The sequence below is a fragment of the Lynx rufus genome, unplaced genomic scaffold (genome assembly GCF_022079265.1).
Source record: "Lynx rufus isolate CCGP_SWC_20201006 ecotype Redwood Valley unplaced genomic scaffold, mLynRuf1.p SCAF_3, whole genome shotgun sequence".
Taxonomy (NCBI): Eukaryota; Metazoa; Chordata; class Mammalia; order Carnivora; family Felidae; genus Lynx; species Lynx rufus.
The window spans coordinates 115851052-115872568 of record NW_025814845.1 but is presented as its reverse complement, the minus strand read 5'-3'; the positions used below and the strand labels follow the sequence as shown (position 1 = coordinate 115872568).

The following is a 21517-nucleotide window of genomic DNA, read 5'->3' as shown; positions in this document are numbered from 1 at the left end:
ATGGTGGTCGTGGGAAGGGAGGAAGGTCTGTCCAGCTAGCTTTATTTTTCTCTTAAAATACTGCTGGGAAGAAGCTGCATCACAAGTCACAGAAATAAGGCATCTTCGTTTTCCTTGATCTTTATACCAAAATACAGCAATTTTTTGTCACTGACGAAATAGAATCCATTAATTTTAAGCTTCTGAAGATAAGGAGGCCGTTGTGACCGGGAGGTGGGGTGGGGTGGTGTGGGGAGGGAGAGGAGTCCCCTGACGGTGGCCTTCTTCGGCGTTATCTCCCTCACCCACCACCGTCATCAGGCACAAACATACGCACCTCTTTTGTTAGCTGCGCGTTTCAAATAATTTCCGCCTCAACTTGGGGTAAGGGAAAAAGGTTAAAAATTCTAAATCGGTAGTTAGCAATACTGGTTGTAGCAGCACTGATCTTATTCTAATTTTCATCTCATTCCTTTTTGTGTAGCACTGATTTGTTTATGTATTTTAAGAAATATTATTGACTGGAAACTTGGCTTTAGTCACGGACATTGACCTTTTATTGGTACTTTCTGTTTTGTTGAAAAATAAAACTTTCAGTTTTATCGAAGGGTCGAATTTTAGCGTGCCTCATCAAATTTTGTTGTCTGGCTTTTGCTTTTAAAACATGTAACTCTTAATGAATTAATAATTTGGGTTTGTAAAAGATCATTGGAAGGAACACAGAAAGGCAAAAGAGAAGTCATCTGTAATCCAACCACTCAGTGAATACCACCATTTAAGTTTTAGTATATATAATGCTCCAGACTTTTCTTCCTCTTACATTTTTTTTTTCTTACCCACATTGCTTCTAGGAACTGAGATATATACGAACTGTATAGATTATTCTGTTATAACTTTTCATTTCATATATTGTAAATATTTTCTCATGTAAGTAAATATTCTTCTGCAAAACTTCTAATATCTTTCACATTGTATGGATATGCTCAAATTTAATCTTTATTAAATATTTATTTCATATTTCATTGCTCTTTTATTATTTTTAAAATTTATTTTGAGAGAGAGAGAGAGAGAGAGCAAGCAGGTGAGGGGCAAAGAGGAGAGACAGAATCCCAAGCAGGCTCCACACCATCAGCACGGAGCCTGATGCAGGGCTCGAACTCACAAACCATGAGTTCATGACCCGAGCTGAAATCAAGAGTTGGATGCTTAGCAGACTGAGCCACCCAGGAGCCCCATTGCTCTTGTAAAGAGCTGTCATAATTGTATTTGTGTTTAAGTCTTTTCTCAAATCTCTGATTTTCTTTTTGCTTCATATTTAAAATGATTTTTTGATATATTTTCCAATTACTTATTTTTATTTATGTAATCTCTACACCCAACGTAGGGCTCAGATTCACCACCCGGAGATCAAGAGTTGCATGCTCTTCCAACTGAACCAACCAGGCGTCCCTAATCTTCTTAATATGTCGTCTGTCTGGTTGTCAGCTATGGAAGCTACATATTCCCTACTTAATAACAGATGTACGTTTAAACCAACAAAAGCCGCACTACAAGTCAAAGCCATAATCTCTTATGATAACCTCCTTGGGTACATTTTTGTGGAAAAAATATTTTTTCCAAGAGAAGGTTGTTTATATCTAAACTAAAAATACACATATGAAATCTTTCCAATACTGCTACTACAAAAGTTGATAATCAGTGCAAATGTCTTAAGACTTGCCCTCTGCAAATCAAAACTTCTTACTAGTCCTCATACTCTATGTCAGGCCACTTCCAGTTACTTTGCACTTTCCCAGTCATACAACTCTCCTGCTTTTGCACGCCGTGCGGTGCCTTCTGCCTCCAGTGCAGTTTTCTCTTCCCTTATTTATCTGACCATCTCCTCTACTTTCCTTCAAAGTCCAGGTCATCTCTTTTCAACTGTGACAGCTACCTTGAGCCACCTAGCTGAGGTTTTTCACTGAGTTTTCATGCTGTGGTTGCAACTTCTACTTACATCTGTTCTAGCAGTTGTCATATTGCATCGCAATTATTTGTCTGTACGTTTGTTCCCTCCATGTACACTGTGAGCTACTTGAGGCTAGGGACCTTGTAGATCTTGTTCACAGTTATATCCTTAACGACGCTAACAATGCCAAAGACATAGGAGGTGCTCGCTGTATTTGTTGAATGAATACATGTCTCTACTTTTTTATCTTTAAGGAATTTGAGCTATATGAACCTTAAGCTCTTTCTAGCTTTGAGTCTATTATAAACATTTTAATTCCAGAGCATATGGCATATACAAGTTTTAGCACTACAGAGTAAGTATTTTTAAACATAATAATACAGGAACTTTATCTATTTCTATTAGTTTGTACAGAATTGTAGTTTCATTTCAAACATGACCTTTTTGCAACATTTGTCTTAAAAAGCTTATATCTGCCCATCTTTAAAGGCTTTACGTTGGAAAAATTAAGATTTTTTTCCTACCTATACATTTGTATTACAGATTTATAGAAGTGTGTTGGATTTCAACATGTTTTACTTAGCATGTAAATTTTAAGTACAAATATATTTAATTCGTTTTTTTGGAAGAATGATCTTTTCCAATGAATCCTGTGGTGGAGTACATACAGCAAATGAATTTCTTTTGCATCTTGTTTGTTAAAATCGGTCAGTGCTTTTGTCACTTCTCCTTACCCACGCCTGCACTCCTTCCAAGAAAAGCATGATGCTAAGCATAAAGCTGACAGGTTTCATAAGTACTTAATCAAATTAGATTGGGAAAATGTCAAATGGAATTACTACCCTACCTTGTAATACTGTATTCCCTTAAGCTAAAGTCACTTGATGTTAGTAGATTCTAAGTTCACTGAAGGGGAAAAATTTTTTTAAGATATAATTATTTTAAATAGTTTTGCGTACCTGGTGGAGCTAACTGTGTTTAAACTTGTTTTCCTAGCATCTCTTCGCTTGATGTCGTCTAACAAATTGCCTGGATCATCTGGATCAAATATGATCTATTATCTGGTTGTAGGTGTCACAGTCAGTGCTGGTGGATATTATGTAAGTGTTTAAATAAACAAAATATTCAGGAATTCATACATTTTACAACCTGTGGTAAAACTCAAAGCATTGTCAAGGTCAGGGCACGGGATTCATTAAATATATAAGATTATGAAGATTTTTTTAAGTATGAAATCACCATTTCTTAATACTGCCAAGTATAGGTGACTTTCTGTAAAAATGATGTTATAAATACTAATAAGGGGCGCCTGGGTGGCTCAGTAGGTTAGGTGTCCGACTTTGGCGCAGGTCATGATCGCACAGTTTGTGAGTTCGAGCCCCACATCATGCTCTGTGCTGACAACTCAGAGCCTGGAGCTTCCTTCAGATTCTGTGTCTCCCTGTCTCTCTGACCCTCCCCCACTCACATTCCATGTCTCTCTCTCTCTCTCTCTCTCTCTCTCTCTGTCAAAAATAAACATTAAAAAATTTATAAATACTAATAATAAGAAATGATATTTGAGTGTTTATCATATGACAGACTCAAGGCCCATTTAGTAATTAGTGATTCTATAAGGTAGGTACTACTGTTACATTTAACAAGAACTATTTTGAAAGATTAACTTAAAACAAATAGACTATTTTTTAGAGCATTTTAGGTTCACAGGGAAATGAACAGAAAGTACAGAGTTCTCATACCTCCTCCCAGCCCTCCTCCCATCAACAATCTCACATTAGTGTGGTACATTCGTTACAACTGCTGAGTCAATATCAAAACATTACTATTAACTAAAGTGTTTTGTATACATTAGGGTTCACTCTTGGTATCGTACATTCTTTGAGCTTGGACAAATGTATCATGATATATATCCACCACTAATGGTATCATACAGAGTAGTTTCACTGCCCTAAACATCCCCTGTGTTCACCTATTCATCCTTTCCTCCCCCAATCTTTTTTATTGTCGCCATAGTTTTTATTAATTTTATATATCTTTATACATTTTCATTATTTTTAAAAAAATATTTATTCATACATTTTTATTAACATTTTTTTACATTTATTTATTTTTGTGAGACAAAGAAAGAGTGTGAGTGGGGGAGGGGCAGAGAGAGAAGGAGACACAGAATCTGAAGCAGGTTCCAGGCTCAGCTGTGAGCACAGACCCCAACGTGGGGGCTTGAACCCAGGAACCATGAGATCGTGACCTGAGCTGAAGTCAGACATTCAACCAACAGAGCCACCCAAGCACCCCACATTCATACATTTTTTTTAAGATTCCAAATAGGGGTACTTGGATGGCTCAGTCGGTTAAGCATCCGACTCTCGATTTTAGCTCAGGTCACCATCTCATGGTCTGTGAGCTTCAGGCCCATGTTGGGCTCCGCACTGACATTGTGGAGTCTGCTTGGGATTCTCTTTCTCTTTCTCTCTGTCTCTCTGTCTCTCAATCTCTGTGCCCCTTCTCTGCTGCTGCATGCTATCTCTCTCAATAAATAAATTAAATAAATAAATAAATAAATAAATAAATAAATAAATAAATAAGTATTTAAAATAGACAATGTAAAATTAAAAAAAAAAATGTTTTCCTCCCAGGGAACCACTGTGAAACAAAGCTTTTAATAGTGTGACTTTGGAGCTAAAATGATGGAATAATTGTGCATTAAATAAGATAAATCTGTATGAATCATTTTGCCATAAATTTTCTAAATCAAAATTTAATCTTCATTTTGAATAAAAGTAAAATAAATATAAATTCTTCAGAAATTCTAAGAGTACACAATCACTACATTTTGGTTTGACCCTACAGAAATATGCATAAAGGGATTTTTAGTCATAACTAGGAGCAGTTTGAAGGATTATGTAAACGGCCAAACCAAAATACTTCCTCTAATCTTCAGAATTTTGAGAGCCTGGAGAAACCAGGAAACTTCAAACATGCACTTATATTATTGTCCTCCACTGATCTATCAGCTTTCACTCATACCCAGATTCCTTTCCTTCCACTATCTTTCTACTGCTTAATGTTGAATTCACTGCCCAGGGCTACTATCATTGGATGTAGGCCACTGGAGAAACAGAGATTGGACTAGGCCATGTGATTATGTAAGGAGCTGGAAGACGGAATTTCATCTGGAGCTCACTCTACCCATGACTATATTTATTAGTGCCAGACATGAACCTCTCCAGTCCATCAAATCTTTCTTTGCAAAAGCAGCCTTACACTGGAAGGTTATAAGCAGGCCGCTCCTGTGAGCCCTCTCTGGCCTTGTTCTCTCACGATGGGAGTGGAAGTTGGACAAGGTGATGATCTCCAACTCTCTTTCCACCTCTAAGAATATGTGTTTGTTTTTTAAATAAATAAAAACAGTTTTTATATTTATTTATTTTTGGGAGAGCGCAAGTTGGGGAGGTGCAGAGAGAGGGGGACAGAGGATCCAAAGTGAGCTCCACACTGACAGACTGACAGCATGTGGGACTCAAACTCAGGAACCAGGAGATCATGACCTGAGCCAAAGTCGGACGCACAACTGACTGAGCCACCCAGGTGCCCCTTTTTTAAATAACTTTTAAATGTTTTTTTTTTTAACTCTATTTATTTATTTTGAGAGAGAGTGTGAGAGAGTGTGAGCATGAGTGGGGGGAGGGGCAGAGAGACTCCCAAGCAGGCTCCACACTGTCAGGACAGAGCTCCATGCAGGGCTCGAACTCATGAACTGCTAGATCGTGTGACCTGAGCCGAAGTCAAGAGTTGGACATTTAACTGACTGAGCCACCTAGGCCCCCCAAGAATATGTGGTTTTACTCTGGAATGTTGGAAGAGTTAACTCCCAAGAACCTTAGGCTATTGTCAGGAGGAAATACAGAATGTGAGGCCCTTGAAAACCTGTATTGAAGTCCTCCTTCCCTTCTTTGTCCTGTACTAAAACAAATTCTGTATTAGATTGATCTGAATTGAATCCAGAGTTGCTCCGTAGCCGGTTTTTTATTTCCAAGTAAAATCTATTACGAGGGCCTCTTGGAATCTGAGAGAGGCCCAGGTCACTTCAGTTTTTTCAGGGTCTGAGATATTTGTGGGATATTTTAAATGCTTATATTTAATATATAATATCACTTGGAAATAACTTTGAAAGTCTAGATTTGAGGCTTTCCAAAGGCCTCTTCCGATAGGCCTTTCTTCTACTCTGTGTTTCACCGTGTTAGATTTGGAAAAGCTAGATTCTCTTGGCCACACGGTCATGGTCATTTCAGGGACAAACTGTGAACTTCCACACAGGCTCAGCTTTAGGGTAGTGAGAACTGAGGGCGGAGGGTGCTGACTCAGCACAGTGGTATTATAGCTTTCAGGAGCTTCCACCCTACTAGGAAAGTATTCCCTGCTTTTATTTGGAAATGGTGGTGGGCATTCCTGCTGGCCCTGTTTGCTCTGTATGTTTCAAACCCAGATGAAGTCTGAACTCACCAAACTCGAAGGGGTTTGTTAGGGCCGCTTAGGTATCATTTCCACCCTCGAGGTCATAGATTTTCCATTTTTAGAGCCTAATTTTAAAATCTTATAAAATGGCCTGTAATTTGCAAAGTACAATTTTTAAAGAAAAATTTTTTAATGTTTATTTATTTTTGAGAGAGAGAGAGAGACAGAGCATGAGCAGGGGAAGGGCAGAGAGAGAGGGAGACACAGAATCCAAAGCAGGCTCCAGGCTCTGAGCTGTCGGCACAGAGCCTGACATGGGGCTCGAACCCACGAACTGTGAGATCATGACCTGAGCCAAAGTCAGGTGCTCAACCAACTGAGCTACCCAGGCGCCCCGCAAAGTACAATTTTTAATAATATGCTTGGTTTATGACTATTAAAATTTTGGGAATACTATATATAAATATACAAATCTAAAAAAATCTGTAATCCTACCATTAAGCGATAAAACACTACCTACACCTTTTAAAATGTGAGATAATATAAACAATATTATCTAACTAGTGAGATTTTCATCTTTAGAATTTCATTGGCTAATATGAGTACAGGTCAGAGATGACTCTACTTGAATGAAAGGAAGCCTGCACGTTGTATCTATGATTAAGATAACCTTTGTTCCTAATTCTGTTTCTCACATAACCCATAGTCAGGTCATAGAGCTGCTTATAAGGAATAACCCTAGCTTATTTAAGAAATATTCATTAGGGTCTACAAAAATGCCATTTTGGAAGATTTTTTAAAAACTTTTTATTTGGAGATGATTGCGTTTCACGTGTAGTTATAAGAGCTAATATCAAGAGATATAATATGGTCTTTGCCTCATTTCCCCCTGTGATCAATATCTTTTCATAGCTATAATTCAATATCACAACCAGGAAGTGGACATTGATAATATCCATTGACCTTATTCAGATTTCACCACTTTCACATGCACGTGTGTCTGTGTGTGTATTTACTTCTGGGCAGTTCTGTCACATGCATAGATTCATACATTCACCACCACCGTCAAGATACAGGATCCCTTGTGTAGCCCTTTTATAATTGCACTCACTTTCTTTTGCCCTCCCATTCCTTCTTCCTGTCCCTGGCAACCACTAACCTCTTCTCTGTTTCTAGAACTTTTCTTTTTTATTTTATTTTGTTTTTTTTATGTTTATTCACTTCTGAGAGACAGAGAGAGACAGAGCATGAGCAGGGGTGGGAGGTAGAGAGAGAGACACGCACACACACAGAATCTGAAACAGGCTCCAGGCTCTGAGCTGTCAGCACAGAGCCTGACGCGGGGCTCAAATTCATGAACCGCGAGATCATGACCTGAGCTGAAGTTGGACGCCCAACCGACTGAGCCACCCAGGCTCCCCATGTTTCTATAACTTTTCATTTCAAGAATGTAACATGAATGGAATCATAAGCTGTATAACCTTTTGAGACTGGCTTTTTTTTCCACTCAGCATAATTACCTGGAGATTCATCCAAGTTGTTACACCTGTATGTACAGTTCATTCCTCTTTGTTGCTGAGTAGTGTTCCATGCTATGAATGTACCACAGTTTGTTTAGCCATTCAACTGTTGTAGGGCATCCAGACTGATTACAACTTTTGGCTATTACACATAAAGCAACCGTGAACATTTGCGTGCAGGTTTTTGTGTGCACATAAGTTTCCATTTCCCTGGAATAAATACTAGAGAATATTTATAAATGCCTGTCAGAATGTTTGATTCTAACATAATTTATTTTTTCCTCTTTGTCTTCATCTTTCTATCTACTGTGTGTTTTCTGTTATCTTTGACTCCTGTTAGATTTGTTTTTTTCCTGTTTAAAGTATTCTACTTAATAACAAAAGTTTCCAAAGGAGAAACAAAATAGTAGATGGTGACATTGGTTTCTCATCTTTGAATTGTATATACTTTTGGGGGCACCTGGGTGGCTCAGTCGGTTAAGTGTCTGACTCTTTTTTTTTTTTTTTTTTTAGCATTTATTTATTTCTGAGAGAGAGACAGAGACAGAGCGTGAGCCGGGGAGGGTCAGAGAGAGAGGGGGACACAGAATCGGAAGCAGGCTCCTGGCTCTGAGCTGTCAGCACAGAGCCTGACGCAGGGCTCAAATACATGAACCACGAAATCATGACCTGAGCTGAAGTTGGACGCCCCTGTCTGACTCTTGATTTTGACTCAGGTCATGATCTCACGGTTTGTGAGATCGAGCCCTGTGTCAGGGTCTGCGTTGACAGCTCGGAAACTGCTTGGGACTCAATCTCTCTCTCCATCCCTTCACTGCTCGTTTTTTTTCCTTTCTCTCTCAAAATAAATAAATATTTGAATTGTATATACCTTTGAACTTGGCATGATGAATCTTAGAGCTCAAGAAATAAACTTCAGCACACATTTACTTTCAGACTTACAAGACAGTCACATCAGAGCAAGCCAAACACACGGAACATGTAACAAATTTGAAAGAAAAAACCAGAGCAGAGTTACATCCACTCGAAGGTAAAGTGAACTTACTATTTTTTTCCCCTGAGGCACTGATTTCCATTATCTTAGTCTAGCAATGAACATTATTTGCTTGTGGCTTCTTTCCTAACCTGACAGAATGGCTCTGGGCAGGAGTTCACTCGGAAAGGGAAAGCCCAACCAAAACCTAAAGAATATTGTTACACGTTTTGAATGAGTGCATTAGATAAATGAAAACGTTTTACATTTGTACTGCTGACCAGTGGCTTTGAATTCTTTGTGTGGTAATATTACTTTCCCCCTACTCAGGCTTCCATTCATGCAGGCATAATTTTAGTATCTGTCTCTGTCAGCAACTTAACCTCTCATTTCCCTTATTATTATTTTTAAATCCTGAAACTAACTTTTGTTTCAGTTTTGTCTAAGATCACCCTTGTGTCTTTGCCTACAGTCCACTTGACATTAGTACAGTCAGTCATGTCTCTGACGTCCCTCAGTTGATCTGATTGAGAAAATGGGAGCTACTAGAGCAGAAGCTTTACATTTTCACTCTAATGTATATTTCTTGCCTTAAACTGCTTGCTTTAAATGCTTTTTTCCATCTCAGTTGTAATGCCATTATTATCAATTACTATGATCACTATTTAGGGACAGAGATAATAGCTGCTGATGAACCAATGTTAACCTTTTAGTCATGACAACAGTAAGCAATGGAATATCATCAATAAACATTATTGACTATAATCATGAGAAGGCTGATGGTAATAATAATAAAATACAGCATTTCCATAGCACTTTTGGTTTTAAACCCCTCTTCATGCACATTATTTTAATCAAACCTTACAATAGCTCTGTGAGGTAGGTATTATCGTTATCCCCATTTTACAGGTGATAAAACTGAGGTTCAGAGAGGATTAGTGATTGTTCAGTCATCAACTAGTAAGTTGGCTGCTTTCCCATGCTATTTCACATGACATGTTGGCTGTTTATTTTCATGTTCTTTGTATATAAATAAATAATATATGTAAATTATTTTTTTGAGTTTAACAGATTCAAAAGGGGTTATGAAAAAGCAGATCCACATTTTCCCTTCTCAGAGGCAACCAATAATACCAGTTTCTTTGTATCCTCCTAGAGAGAGTCTTTGCAAATAAAAACTATCTAGGTGTATCTTACCCTCCTTTTGTCCTAAGATAAATAGTACCCTATGGTCTACATTGCTCTTTTCCTTGCTTTTTTCACATAACAGTCTACCTTAAGGACCACTTCTATCAGTATATACAGATTTGTCTCATTTTTAAACATGGCTGCACAGTGTTCTACTGTATTCTCGTGCTTTTTAAATTAATACTTTGCTTCATGGGCTACATCTTAAAGGTGAAAAAGAGAACCGTGTGGAAGCTGAGAAAGCAAGTTCAGAAGTCCCTGAAGCATCTTTAGTGGAAGTACAGGAGGCAGATGCAGAAGATACCCCGGATGCTACAGGTGCAGCCACGAGAGAGGCTTCAGCCCGTCCAGGTGATTTGGAGGACGCTCTGGTGGAGACAGACACAGTCGGTGCTGAAGCTGGGGCAGAGGTTACAAATGCAGCACCCAGCACAGTGGCAGAAATCAGCACTGAAATGCCCTCAGAGGTTCAGAATGCAGCTTTGGATGAAGCTGTTGCCATCAGTAATGATAAAGGGACAACAGAGAAGGAACGCTCTGGTGAAACTGCTGAACTGGAAGAAGAGAGTCCTCCAGCTGAGTCAGAATCCTCTGCTGGGGATGATTTACAGGAGGAAGCCAGTGTTGGTTCTGAGGCGGCCTCTGCTCAAGGCTGATCTCATGCTGAGTGACACCTCAGTGAAAAAGGCCATAGAGTATCTGATAGGTGCTTTTGTAGTTTCAGTAATCTTAGTTTTAAAATAGGCTTCTTTTCTAGAAACCTTTAATGTGCCTTGAAGATTTTTGGCATCTACTGATAGATTTCAGGATTGAGAGATTTGAGACTTTACATGTCTGAATAGTTTCCTACTCTCTGAGTTCAGAACATGACATTGCAGTAAATAGCTTAAAGAGTTCCATCTCTGAATTTAAGTTTTACATCATAGCAGTTGAGCTACCTGCATTCACTTTAATTTTGCTAGACCTGTACCTTATTTTAATGTTTGTGATTCTAGATTCTTGAGTTTTGATTTGAACTCATTTAAATAAAATTGGAAAATCTTCAGTGCTTCTATTTTTATTTGCTAATATTTATATGTATAAATAATGTATAATATATAATATCAAAGAACTATGTGTAATATAGCATCACATGAACAATCGAAGAAAACATATAATCTATGGAGAACTCTACATATAACAATATATATATCCATTCTCCCATCTATATTACATGGGGGATTGTGCCAAGGTTTTCATTTCAGTTTATTTCAGTTCAAACAATGGCTTTTTTATAGTTTTTTATAAGTTTATTTATTTATTCTGAGAGAGGGAGAGAGAGAGCACGCACAGGGTAGGGGCAGAGAGAGAGAGAGAGAGAGGGAAAGAATCCCAAGTAGGCTCTGTGCTGTCAGCACAAAGCCCAATTTGGGCTTGATCTTACAAACCATGAGATCGTGACCAGAGCTGAAATCAAGAGTCAGATGCTTAACTGACGAAGTTACCCAGGTACCCCAGTTCAGACAATGTTTATTTGCCAGGAATCATTCATTAACTCATGTATTTATTCATTCATGTGTTCAACAAATACTAAGTAAGCACCTATAACCTACCAGGCACTGTTTTAAATGTTGAAGTTAATATATATATATATATATATATATATATATATATATATAAAATATATATAAATTTGTACCCTTCCTAGCTTGTATTCTAGAATATGATCAAATAATAAAACACATAAGAAAACTATACCATATGTTAGATACTGGCAAGTGTTTAAAAAGAAAGGTAGTGAAAGTGAAGGGATTGTAAGTGTTTAGGAGTGGAAGTTGTAATTTTACTTTATTTATTTATTTATGTTTATTTTTAAGAGAGTGGGCGGGGGAGGGACAGAGAGAGAGGGAGAGAGAGAGAATCCCAAGGAAGCCCTGCACTGTCAGCACGGAGCTTAATGTGGGGCTCAAATTCATGAACTGTGAGATCATGGCCTGAGCTGAGATCAAGAGTCAGACACTCAACCAACTACACCGCCCAGGCACCCCAGAAGTTGCAATTTTAGATGGGATGGCCAGAGACAACCTTACTAAGAAGCTGTCTAGTGAGTAAAAACCTGAAGGATGTACAAGGGACTTAGTCATGAGGACATGGGGGGATAGGGGAAGAAGAGTCATTCCAGATGAGGGAACTGAGAAGTATAAAGGATCTGAAGCATGAACATGCTAGAGAATTTGAGGAATTCTAAGGTGGCCAAGTGGCTAAAGTGGAGTGAAAGGGAGGGAGAGTAGTTGGAGATGATTTCAGAAATAGGACAAGGGTTATGCAGGGATGAGCCACATCATGCCAGGTCTTGTAGGGTTTGAGGTATTGGAGTAAGTTGGGGTGTTGTGGATGTTGCTGATGCTCTGCCTAGATCCCCTTACCTGGGCCAGTACATTTACTCCCAGCCTCTGTGAGTGTGACACACACATGCCCCACCCTCACCCCAGGCAGCTCACAACCAATGACTGACTGCCATAGTGGTACAAAAGGTGGGGCCAACTCTGTGGGACAGGTCATGCTCCTGAGCTCCCTGGGGGGCTGAGGTCGAAGCTCGTTTTCAGTCTAGATTACATCTTTGTATAGCTTTTCTCTCTAGTCTCTCCTGCTTCCCTCTCTACTACTCTCCAACAGCACTTCCTCAATAGGTCAATTGCCCCCAAATTCCTGCTCTGTTTTAAGCTTTGTTTCTAGGGAACACCACCTCAGATAATTGGTACTGGATGTGGTCCTTGGAAGCAGACCCCAAAAATCAGATTCTGAAACTGTCACACTTCTGCTAGATGGCAACAAGGACCTCAATTGTGGTAAGTGGAAGACTGCTAGTTACTGGCATTCTATAGCAACATAATTCCGGAGATTTTCACCTATGGTAAACTAGAGTGGAATATACAAGCACACTTCAGAGATATTGCAGGTTTGGTTCCAGACCACTGCAATAAAGTGAGTATTGCAATAAAGCAAGTCAAATGGATTTTTTGGTTTCCCAGTGCATATATATATATATATCAATTATGTTTATTAAGTCTATTAAATGTACAATAGCATCATGTCTATAAAAAAAACAACATTCATACCTAATTTAAAAATGTTTTTTGGGGCACCATCTGGCTCAGTTGGTAGAGCACCTGACTCTTGATCTCGGGGTTGTGAGTTCAAGCCCCATGTTGGGAGTGGAGCCTACTTAAAAAAAATACTTTTTGCTTAAAAAATGCTAATCATCACCTGAGCTTTCAGTAAGTAGTAATCACTGATCACAGATCACCATAACAAATATAGTAATAGTGAAAAAGTTTGCAATATTGTGAGAATTACCAGTATGTGATACAGACTCACAAAAATGAGCAATGCTGTTAAAAAAAAAAAATGGCCACGAAAGACTTGCACCGTGCAGGTTGCCACAAACCTTCAATTTGTAAAAAACGTGATATCCATGAAGCACAACAAAATGAGGTATGCCTTTAGGTAGAAGGTGATCTACCACTGGCTTAACGCCTCTGGAATTTGAGAAGTACAAAGAAACCGTAGCTATAAGGACTTCATCATTGCTATACGATGTTTAAGTCTCAGATAAGGATGGTACCTTGGGTTTGTTTTGAATTTGTCAACTCTGCATTAGCCTCATAAGCCTGAGGACTACGGCACAATTGAGGGATGCTGTTCTACTAAACATTTTATAAGATAAAGCAGAAACTCTACCCAGTGCCACACTTATGACTTCAACATACGCACAAAAATGCATTCTTCTCTGCTGTTTTGCTTAGGATGATTTCTGCTGCAAATAACAGAAACCAACTCAAAATGGGTTAAACAACAAAGATAGGTTTTTTTGTGTGTGTGGGTGTGGGTGGGGGTAGGTGGGTAGGTTGTTGTTGTTTTTTATTTATTTATTTATTTATTTTTTATTTTTTTATTTAAAAAAAATTTTTTTTAACGTTTATTTATTTTTGTGACAGAGAGAGACAGAGCATGAACAGGGGAGGAGCAGAAAGAGAGGGAGACACAGAATCTGAAACAGGCTCCAGGCTCTGAGCTGTCAGCACAGAGCCCGACGCGGAGCTCGAACTTACCGACCGCGAGATCATGACCTGAGCCGAAGTCGGACACTTAACCGACCAAGCCACCCAGGCGCCCCTGTTGTTGTTTTTTAAGTAGGCTTCACATCCAGTGTTGGAGCCCAGTGCCCTGAGATCAAGACCTGAGCTGAGATCAAGAGTCAAATGCTTAACTGGCTAAGCCACCCAGGCACCCCAAACATGGTTTTTATCTAACTAGATACTGGCGGGTTGAGCTGCTCCAAGGTTGGTTTATTTCATGGCTCAGTCGTCAAGTACCAGGTTGTTTCTATTTTTCCACTCTACTATCAAGAATGTTTTGGCTTTATCCTTGGTAGGCTTTTCTCATATTCACAGGATGAATCACCACAATTCAGACACAGTAATGGCCACCAGAAGTCTTTCAAAAAGAAGAATTTCCTCATCTTAAAAAAAAAATAATTTAAATGTATATATATTTTTTCTTTTTAACATTTTCTTGTGGAAAATTGCAAACAAAAGTAGTGAGAACAGTATAAGGGAAACTTCATGTGCCCCACATCCCAATTACCAATTATCTACTCTCTGCAAATCCTGTATTTATAGTCCTACCCACTTATCTTCCACCGCTGCCACTGCCTATATGTAAAATAATAATGATGATAACAATAACAATTCTTTGGTATTACTAATTATCTTAGTCAGTGACCAGATTGTTTCAACTACCTCAAAAGGGTTTCCCCCTTCAGTTTGTTCTTTGAATTAGAATCCAATTAAAGTCCACAAATTGCAGTTGGTCAATATATGCTTAAGTTCCTTCTACTCTAGGTTCCTCCTCCATCTGTCTTTTGTTTTTCTTTGCTTTTATTTGAAATTTTTTTTAAGTTTATTGTTTTTTAGTAATCTCTACACCCATTGTGTGGCTCAAACTCACCACCCCAGGATCAAAAGTCTCACACTGTTCCGACTGAGCCAGCCAGACGCCCCATGACTGATTGTTCTTGTGATGTTAGAAGTCACTGATTCATTATTTCATTAGGAGTTGTAAAACAGTGATATAATTTTATCATTGTTTATTAGCGGGACTGCTTTTATAAAGGGGAAATTCTTTCACCAACTGTTTGATTACACTGAGATACAGTTCATATAGGAAAGATAGAATAAATAATTGGATCTTTCTTTGTATTTCTAGCCTTCTTTTTTTTTTTAATGTTTATTTATTTTTGAGACAGAGAGAGACAGCATGAGCAGGGGAGGGTCAGAGAGAGAGGGAGACACAGAATCTGAAACAGGCTCCAGGCTCTGAGCCATCAGCACAGAGCCTGACGCGGGGCTTGAACTCACAAACCGTGAGATCATGACCTGAGCCAAAGTCAGATGCTTAACTGACTAAGCCACCCAGGCGCCTCTGTATTTCTAGCTTTCAAAACAATTAGATGGCTTGCTAGCATCGTCCATAAGGGACTAATAAATTGTTTTAGTATTGTTATGAACTCAGCAATTTAAACATAATTTATGTGCTTCATCAATTGCAGTTATTCTTATTAATGCTTAAATTTCCAGTCATTGACATATGGGAGATTCTTCAAGTGGGCTTCTGAGTTCTTTTGACTCAACCCTAATAGTCTTGGAAAACTTCCTTGCTTTCTGGTATGATAAGAGGTAAATATCCTACCACAGACCTGGAATCAGCTATTTCTTTAAGGAGCCTTGCTGCTATTTAATGTGATTGTCTATTTAAGGATTTAAGTAGTCAACTGCAGTCTCTTTCATTGCCACTGGGTTGGTCATCGTATCTAGGCCTTTATACAGAGCTAAGAAGTACTTTTTTTTTTTTTTTTAATAAAATACGTGGTGAATTCATACTGATACTTCCAATTCAAAGTTAGGATCACAGGGTTTTTATTTAATCTGATTGGTCTTCTATTCCACTCCAAAAATTTCCATCTCAAAAACACCAACATAATTACTCAAGTGATTTATCCCACAACACACAAACTGCAGTCTGAAAATAACAAATACTGTCATTAACAATGTAATTAATAAAAACACCTCAGGATTTATTTTTGGAGTACTTATATATATGTATGTATGTCTATACATATATATACACAGTTGAATTACTGTGATTTAAAGTCACTTGGAATTGTTCCTCTCTGTGCAATTATACCACAACTCAAATCACTTTCCTATTATTTTTGAAAGATTGCCTTTTTAAACTATTTCAAATTTCTTTTTTTTTTAATTTTTTTTAACATTTACTTATTTTTTGAAAGAGAGAGAGAGAGAGAGAGAGAGAGCATGAGGGGGGAGAGGCAGAGAGAGGCAGACAGGGGATCCGAAGCAGGCTCAGTGCTGTAAGCACAGAGCCCAGGGCCAGGCTGGAACTTACCACCTGTGAGATCATGACCTGAGCTGAGAACAAGAGTCGACCACTTAATCGACTGAGCCACCCAGGCACCCCTAAAATTTAGTAGTTATTTAAACCAACTTTTTCAAGCAGCAACTATCAAGTCTAAAAGCAGCTTGTATTTTTTTATTAACATTTCTTAGACTTTAACAACCACTGTAATGAAAGTTTAATAATGTATTTCATAAACAGTATTTTTATTATTAGACCATTTGCTGATTTTAATAAAACTAAAAATATGCCTTAAAAAAGTCAAAGTGGGATAGGGTGTGGGGCTTAGAATGTGAAACCAATTGCAAAAGGTAAAAAATGACAGCAGAATTAGATAACCAAGTTTTCTTTGATGAAGACAGGAATATAAATGAGCCAAGGGGCTCCTGCGTGGCTCAGGCGTCTGACTCTTGATTTTGGCTCAGGTCTTAATCTCATGGTTCGTGAGTTTGAGCCCCACATCAGGCTCCACACTAACAGTGTGGAGGCTGGGTGGAATTCTCTCTCTCTCTCTGCCCCTCTCCTGATCGCACTTTCTTTCTCTCTCTCTCTCAAAATAAATAAACTTAAAAAAAAAAAGATGAGGACTAAATTTAGAAAAACACAACACATGTTTTAATCAATGACAAGCCCTTGAAATTTAAATATTACTTTCACTTTTGAAAGTAATGTATGGAGCAGTCTTGAACAATGGATCTGAGATAACTACTCTGTTCATTTTTTTTTTTAATGTGAATTTTCTAATACAGTGTAATCCACAGCCAGCTTTTGAGTCGAAGCTGGATTCAGGGCAGATTAGTTTCTGAATGTGTTAGTAATTTCTGTGCCAAGTATTTGTCCTGTCAGATAACATCTGTTGACCAGAAGCAACACTGTCCATTATAATAAAGCACAATATACAATGTTTTTCATCAGTGAAAAATCTCTCTAAAGAAATTTCTAGAAAAAAATTTATTTTACTTAACTTTTAGATAATTTTTTAGTGGATAAATGGGAGGAATTTAACCAGTTAAATATTATTATTTGAATTTTTCACATGGATATTTAATTTTAAATAATCATTGCCCAAATTAATGATTAAACTAATATAAAAACTTACCTTTTATTTTCTGAGATTATTTCTTATGATTACTGATTTCTGGGGGAGGGGAAGAAAATGAAGAGAAAATTACCTTTTTCCTTTATCAAGTGATGTGACGATGAAAACACTGTGGGCATTATTACTCCCCTTTAAGGATGGCAATCCCTTCTCCCATATCAGAAATGCTTTCCTTCGGGGGGCACCTGGGTAGCTCAGTCGGTTAAGTGTCCGACTTCGGCTCAGGTCATGATCTCATAGTTTGTGAGTTCGAGCCCCGCATCCGGCTCTGTGCTGACAACTTAGAGCCTGGAGCCTGTTTCGAATTCTGTGTCTTCCTCTCTCTCTCTCCTCCTCCCCATGCTCTCTCTCTCTCTCTCTCCTTCAAAAATAAATAAAAACATTAAAAAAAAAAAAAGAAATGCTTTCCTTCAGAACTGGGGAAAGAACTTCCTTTGGAGTGAAAGATCTGTAGACTGTGGTTATACTGATTATGTTTCAAGCAGAAACCAAATAGAATGACCAATTAAACTGATTTTTAAAATTCATTTTTAGATTAGATGATGATTGAATTAATCATGTAGTGATTTTATTCTATTTTTAAGATATTTAGGGGGCATCTGGGTGGCTCAATCAGCTATGTGTTCGACTCCTGATTTTAGCTCAGGTCATGATCTCACAGTAGTGAGTTTGAGCCCTGCATTGGGCTCCATGCTGATAGCACAGAGCCTGCTTGGGATTCTCTCGCTCTCGCTCTCTCTGCCCCTTCCCTGCTCATGCACGCTCTCGCTCTCTCTCTGCCTCTCTGTCTCTCTCTCAAAATAAATCAATAAGCTTAAAAAAAAGATATTTAGAACTGCAGATTTTACAAAGGCACCACCCAGTTATTTTACTCATATAAAACTTTCAATAAGGAAAATGTAACATTTTTTAAAAATTCAAATAGTAGAAAGTATTCTGGAACTAAGCTCTTTTGAATTCACCACCGTGGTCCCTCTTACTTCTCTCCATCCCCAGACCGTCTCCAATCTGTTACTGTACCTCAGTTCCTCACACTGTGGCCGTCTAGGGAGTCTCCCTACCATTCAATTTACAGAGTTATTCTTCTAAAATGGTAAGTTGAGCATGTTACCTCTCAGTTTGAAACTTCACTAGCCCACCATTATCCATCTGACATTTAAAATTGTTATGACTTTACAGTCAAAATTCTTACTCTATAGTATAACATCTGAGGCCCTCCACAGACCACACCTGTTCCACCTCTCTCCATTCTTATTTTCTGTTCTTACTCCTATCTTCCTGCGGTCTCCAGCCACCTTCCCTCACCCATGATCCAAACAGCCTACATGATTTAACAGCATCCTTACTTGAACTTGCCATCCTGTTTATGCCTCACAGATTTGTACATATAGTTCACCCCACGTGGAAGGGCACTCCCAATCCCTCAACTGGCTCAACTGCTCTCTAATCACCCAGCTCCAACTTCATCTGCTTTGCAACGCCTTTCCTCACTGGACTGAGCTGAATCTTTCACACCTTTCTTTGCGTCATTCTGTACCTTCTCTATTATTGGATTTATTCTGTTTTTCAATCATTTGTTTACATTTTAGAATCTCCAAGCAAAATGGAAGTTGTCTGAGAAGAAACACCATATTAGGGCCCTCAATAAATGTTTGTTGAATGAAATTATGAGGTTCAGAGAGTTATGGTCCTGTGTGTAGTATCGACCTCTATGAACTGCTGCTCTTTGGCCATTTTGACCTACAATAATGGCGATTTCATAAATATATTCCAAGAGGTAAACCCTGAGAAAAATTCAGATTGTTAATTTCCCTAAAATAGTAATAGCTTATAATGTGAACACAGAATTTTCTCAGGTTGTATGGAAACCCAAGTGAAGATATTCCCACATATAAATGTGTTTTTTCCCATAAAGATATCAGCCTATACACTTCTCCTCATAGTACAAAGCCTACTTGTTATTCTGGATGGAATTTTCATTCCATTTGTATTTTTCCCCCCTCAAGAATTACATACATACACATCTTGCTCAGGTCTCTATGTAGACCGTTTCCCATCATATTTTTGTTAATAGTTTAGAGAGAAGAATGTAGCATTTTGGTTCAACAGTGCTTTGGGAAGCCTTTTCAGCTTCAGAACAAGCATCACCACATTAATCAATTTACATGAGAACTGTAGCTGCAGGCAGATTCCAGTGCAATTACTTGTGCCACCTCACATTATTTTAGCTTCACTGTTCCTGAAGAGATTGCTTCCCAAGTATTTAAACATGACTCTTCATGACAGTGACTGGCTTTCTCCTAGGCCGAGCGCTGAACAGAAATATCCAGTGTCTTCCTTAAAATACAGTATTCCTTAAAAATCATTCAAAAATCAAGTTAACATAATGAAACTGACACGAGAGCTTATATAAGTTCTTGCAAAGACATTTCTTGTCCAATGATAACTCACTTCAAAAGATTTATCCATGAATACAGCAGCAATGAAGCAGGGTTCCCAGCATCATCTTAACTCTTTTTTACCTATTGGCTATTTTGGTTACAGTAATATTTTCTGCTTCTCCCTAAAAGTCAATTTCCTGTTTCCTCATAGCTCAGTATTGAAATTGGAAGCAAAATTTCTCATATTCTTGTCTGCGCACACAGTTGGCCATCATCTGGACTGTGTGGAATATTGTCGTGGGGATGAGTCAAATCCCCATTGTTTGCAGTCTAATATAAAAAAATGGCTTGGGGCGCCTGGGGGGCTCAGTCGGTTAAGCGTCTGTCTTCGACTTAGGTCAGGATCTCACGATCTGTGAGTTCAGGCCCCGTGTCAGGCTCTGTGCTGACAGTTCAGAGCCTGGAGCCTGCTTCAGATTCTGTGTCTCCTTCTCTCTCTGCCCTTCCCCCACTTGTGCTCTGTCTCTCTCTCTCTCTCTCTCTCTCAAAAATAAATAAAGTGTAAAACAAAAAAATGGCTAAAAATATATGGTTAAAACATGAAGAAAGTTGTGGTGGAACTTACTCTACTAGATATAAAGACCTATAAAGCTATAGCGAGTAAAATGGTTAGGTGAATGGATGAACAAATGGCTATTGAAAGAAGAGGGAGCTGAGAAACAAGTCTACATACACATGGAAAGAAAAATTACTACTGATTAGAAATCATTGAGGAAATGATGACTTCTTTAGTAAGTGGTGTAGGGATTATTGAGTATCCAAATGGAAAAATAACATCAGCCCATTACCTCACAATATACAACCCTAAATTTCCAAATGGATTAACAGTTTTAAAGCGAAAAGAAAACACTTAAAATTTGTGGAAGAAAGTATTTCTTTGACTTTAGAAGAGGGAAGGGTACCTCAGACACAAAATTATAAAACAGAATAAAAAGATTAGTTGTTTAATTTGATTACATTAACATGAAAACTTCTAAACAACAAAAGTGACCATGATGGAAATGAAAAGATAAACTACAAAATATAAAGCCAACAAAGTATAAGAATCTAGAATATTTGAAGAATTTCTACCTATGAATAAAAAACAGAGAAACATCTTAAGCAGAAATTCACAAAGGGCAAGAAGTCATAGAAGAGTGGCACCTGTCTGGCTCATTCGGTACAGCATGTCACTCTTGATCATGAGTTCAACCCCCGCGTTGGGCTTAAAAAAAAAATAAAGTGCCTTAGTGCCTTCATTTAAGAAAAAGAATTCACAGAAGAAAGATGAATAGCTAATAAATATGTGAAAAGATCCTCACCTTCACTGGTAACCAATGAAATGCAAACAAAAACAACAATATGCAAAGCATTTATACCTATCAGACTTGAAAAAAATTAAAAAATCTAATACCAAGCCATGTGCTTGTGTATATTCAAAGCTTATTGGTAGATTGTTTAGAAAGGAATTTGACAGTA

General features: G+C 38.2%; 1 protein-coding gene and 1 non-coding gene across 2 annotated transcripts; one reads left to right on the top strand and one right to left on the bottom strand.

Annotated features, from left to right (window-relative positions):
- Nucleotides 1–11038, top strand: MGARP (mitochondria localized glutamic acid rich protein). Its single transcript, XM_047092283.1, has 4 exons — nt 1–25; nt 2924–3027; nt 8839–8932; nt 10274–11038. Exons 1-4 carry the CDS (start codon nt 1–3, stop codon nt 10717–10719), a joined length of 669 nt encoding a protein of 222 aa, XP_046948239.1. The 3' UTR covers nt 10720–11038.
- TRNAQ-UUG (transfer RNA glutamine (anticodon UUG)) lies at nt 6689–6773 on the bottom strand. The gene has a single exon. It is a non-coding gene; the product is annotated as a tRNA-Gln (tRNA).
- Nucleotides 11039–21517: the final 10479 nt, after the last annotated feature.

Excerpts from the sequence above, each read along its gene's own strand:
- MGARP (XM_047092283.1), top strand. The coding sequence starts at position 1 with ATGGTGGTCGTGGGAAGGGAGGAAG. Across the intron at positions 26-2,923 it reads GGTCGTGGGAAGGGAGGAAG|CATCTCTTCGCTTGATGTCG; the intron begins GTCTGTCCAGCT and ends TTGTTTTCCTAG. Across the intron at positions 3,028-8,838 it reads TCAGTGCTGGTGGATATTAT|ACTTACAAGACAGTCACATC; the intron begins GTAAGTGTTTAA and ends ATTTACTTTCAG.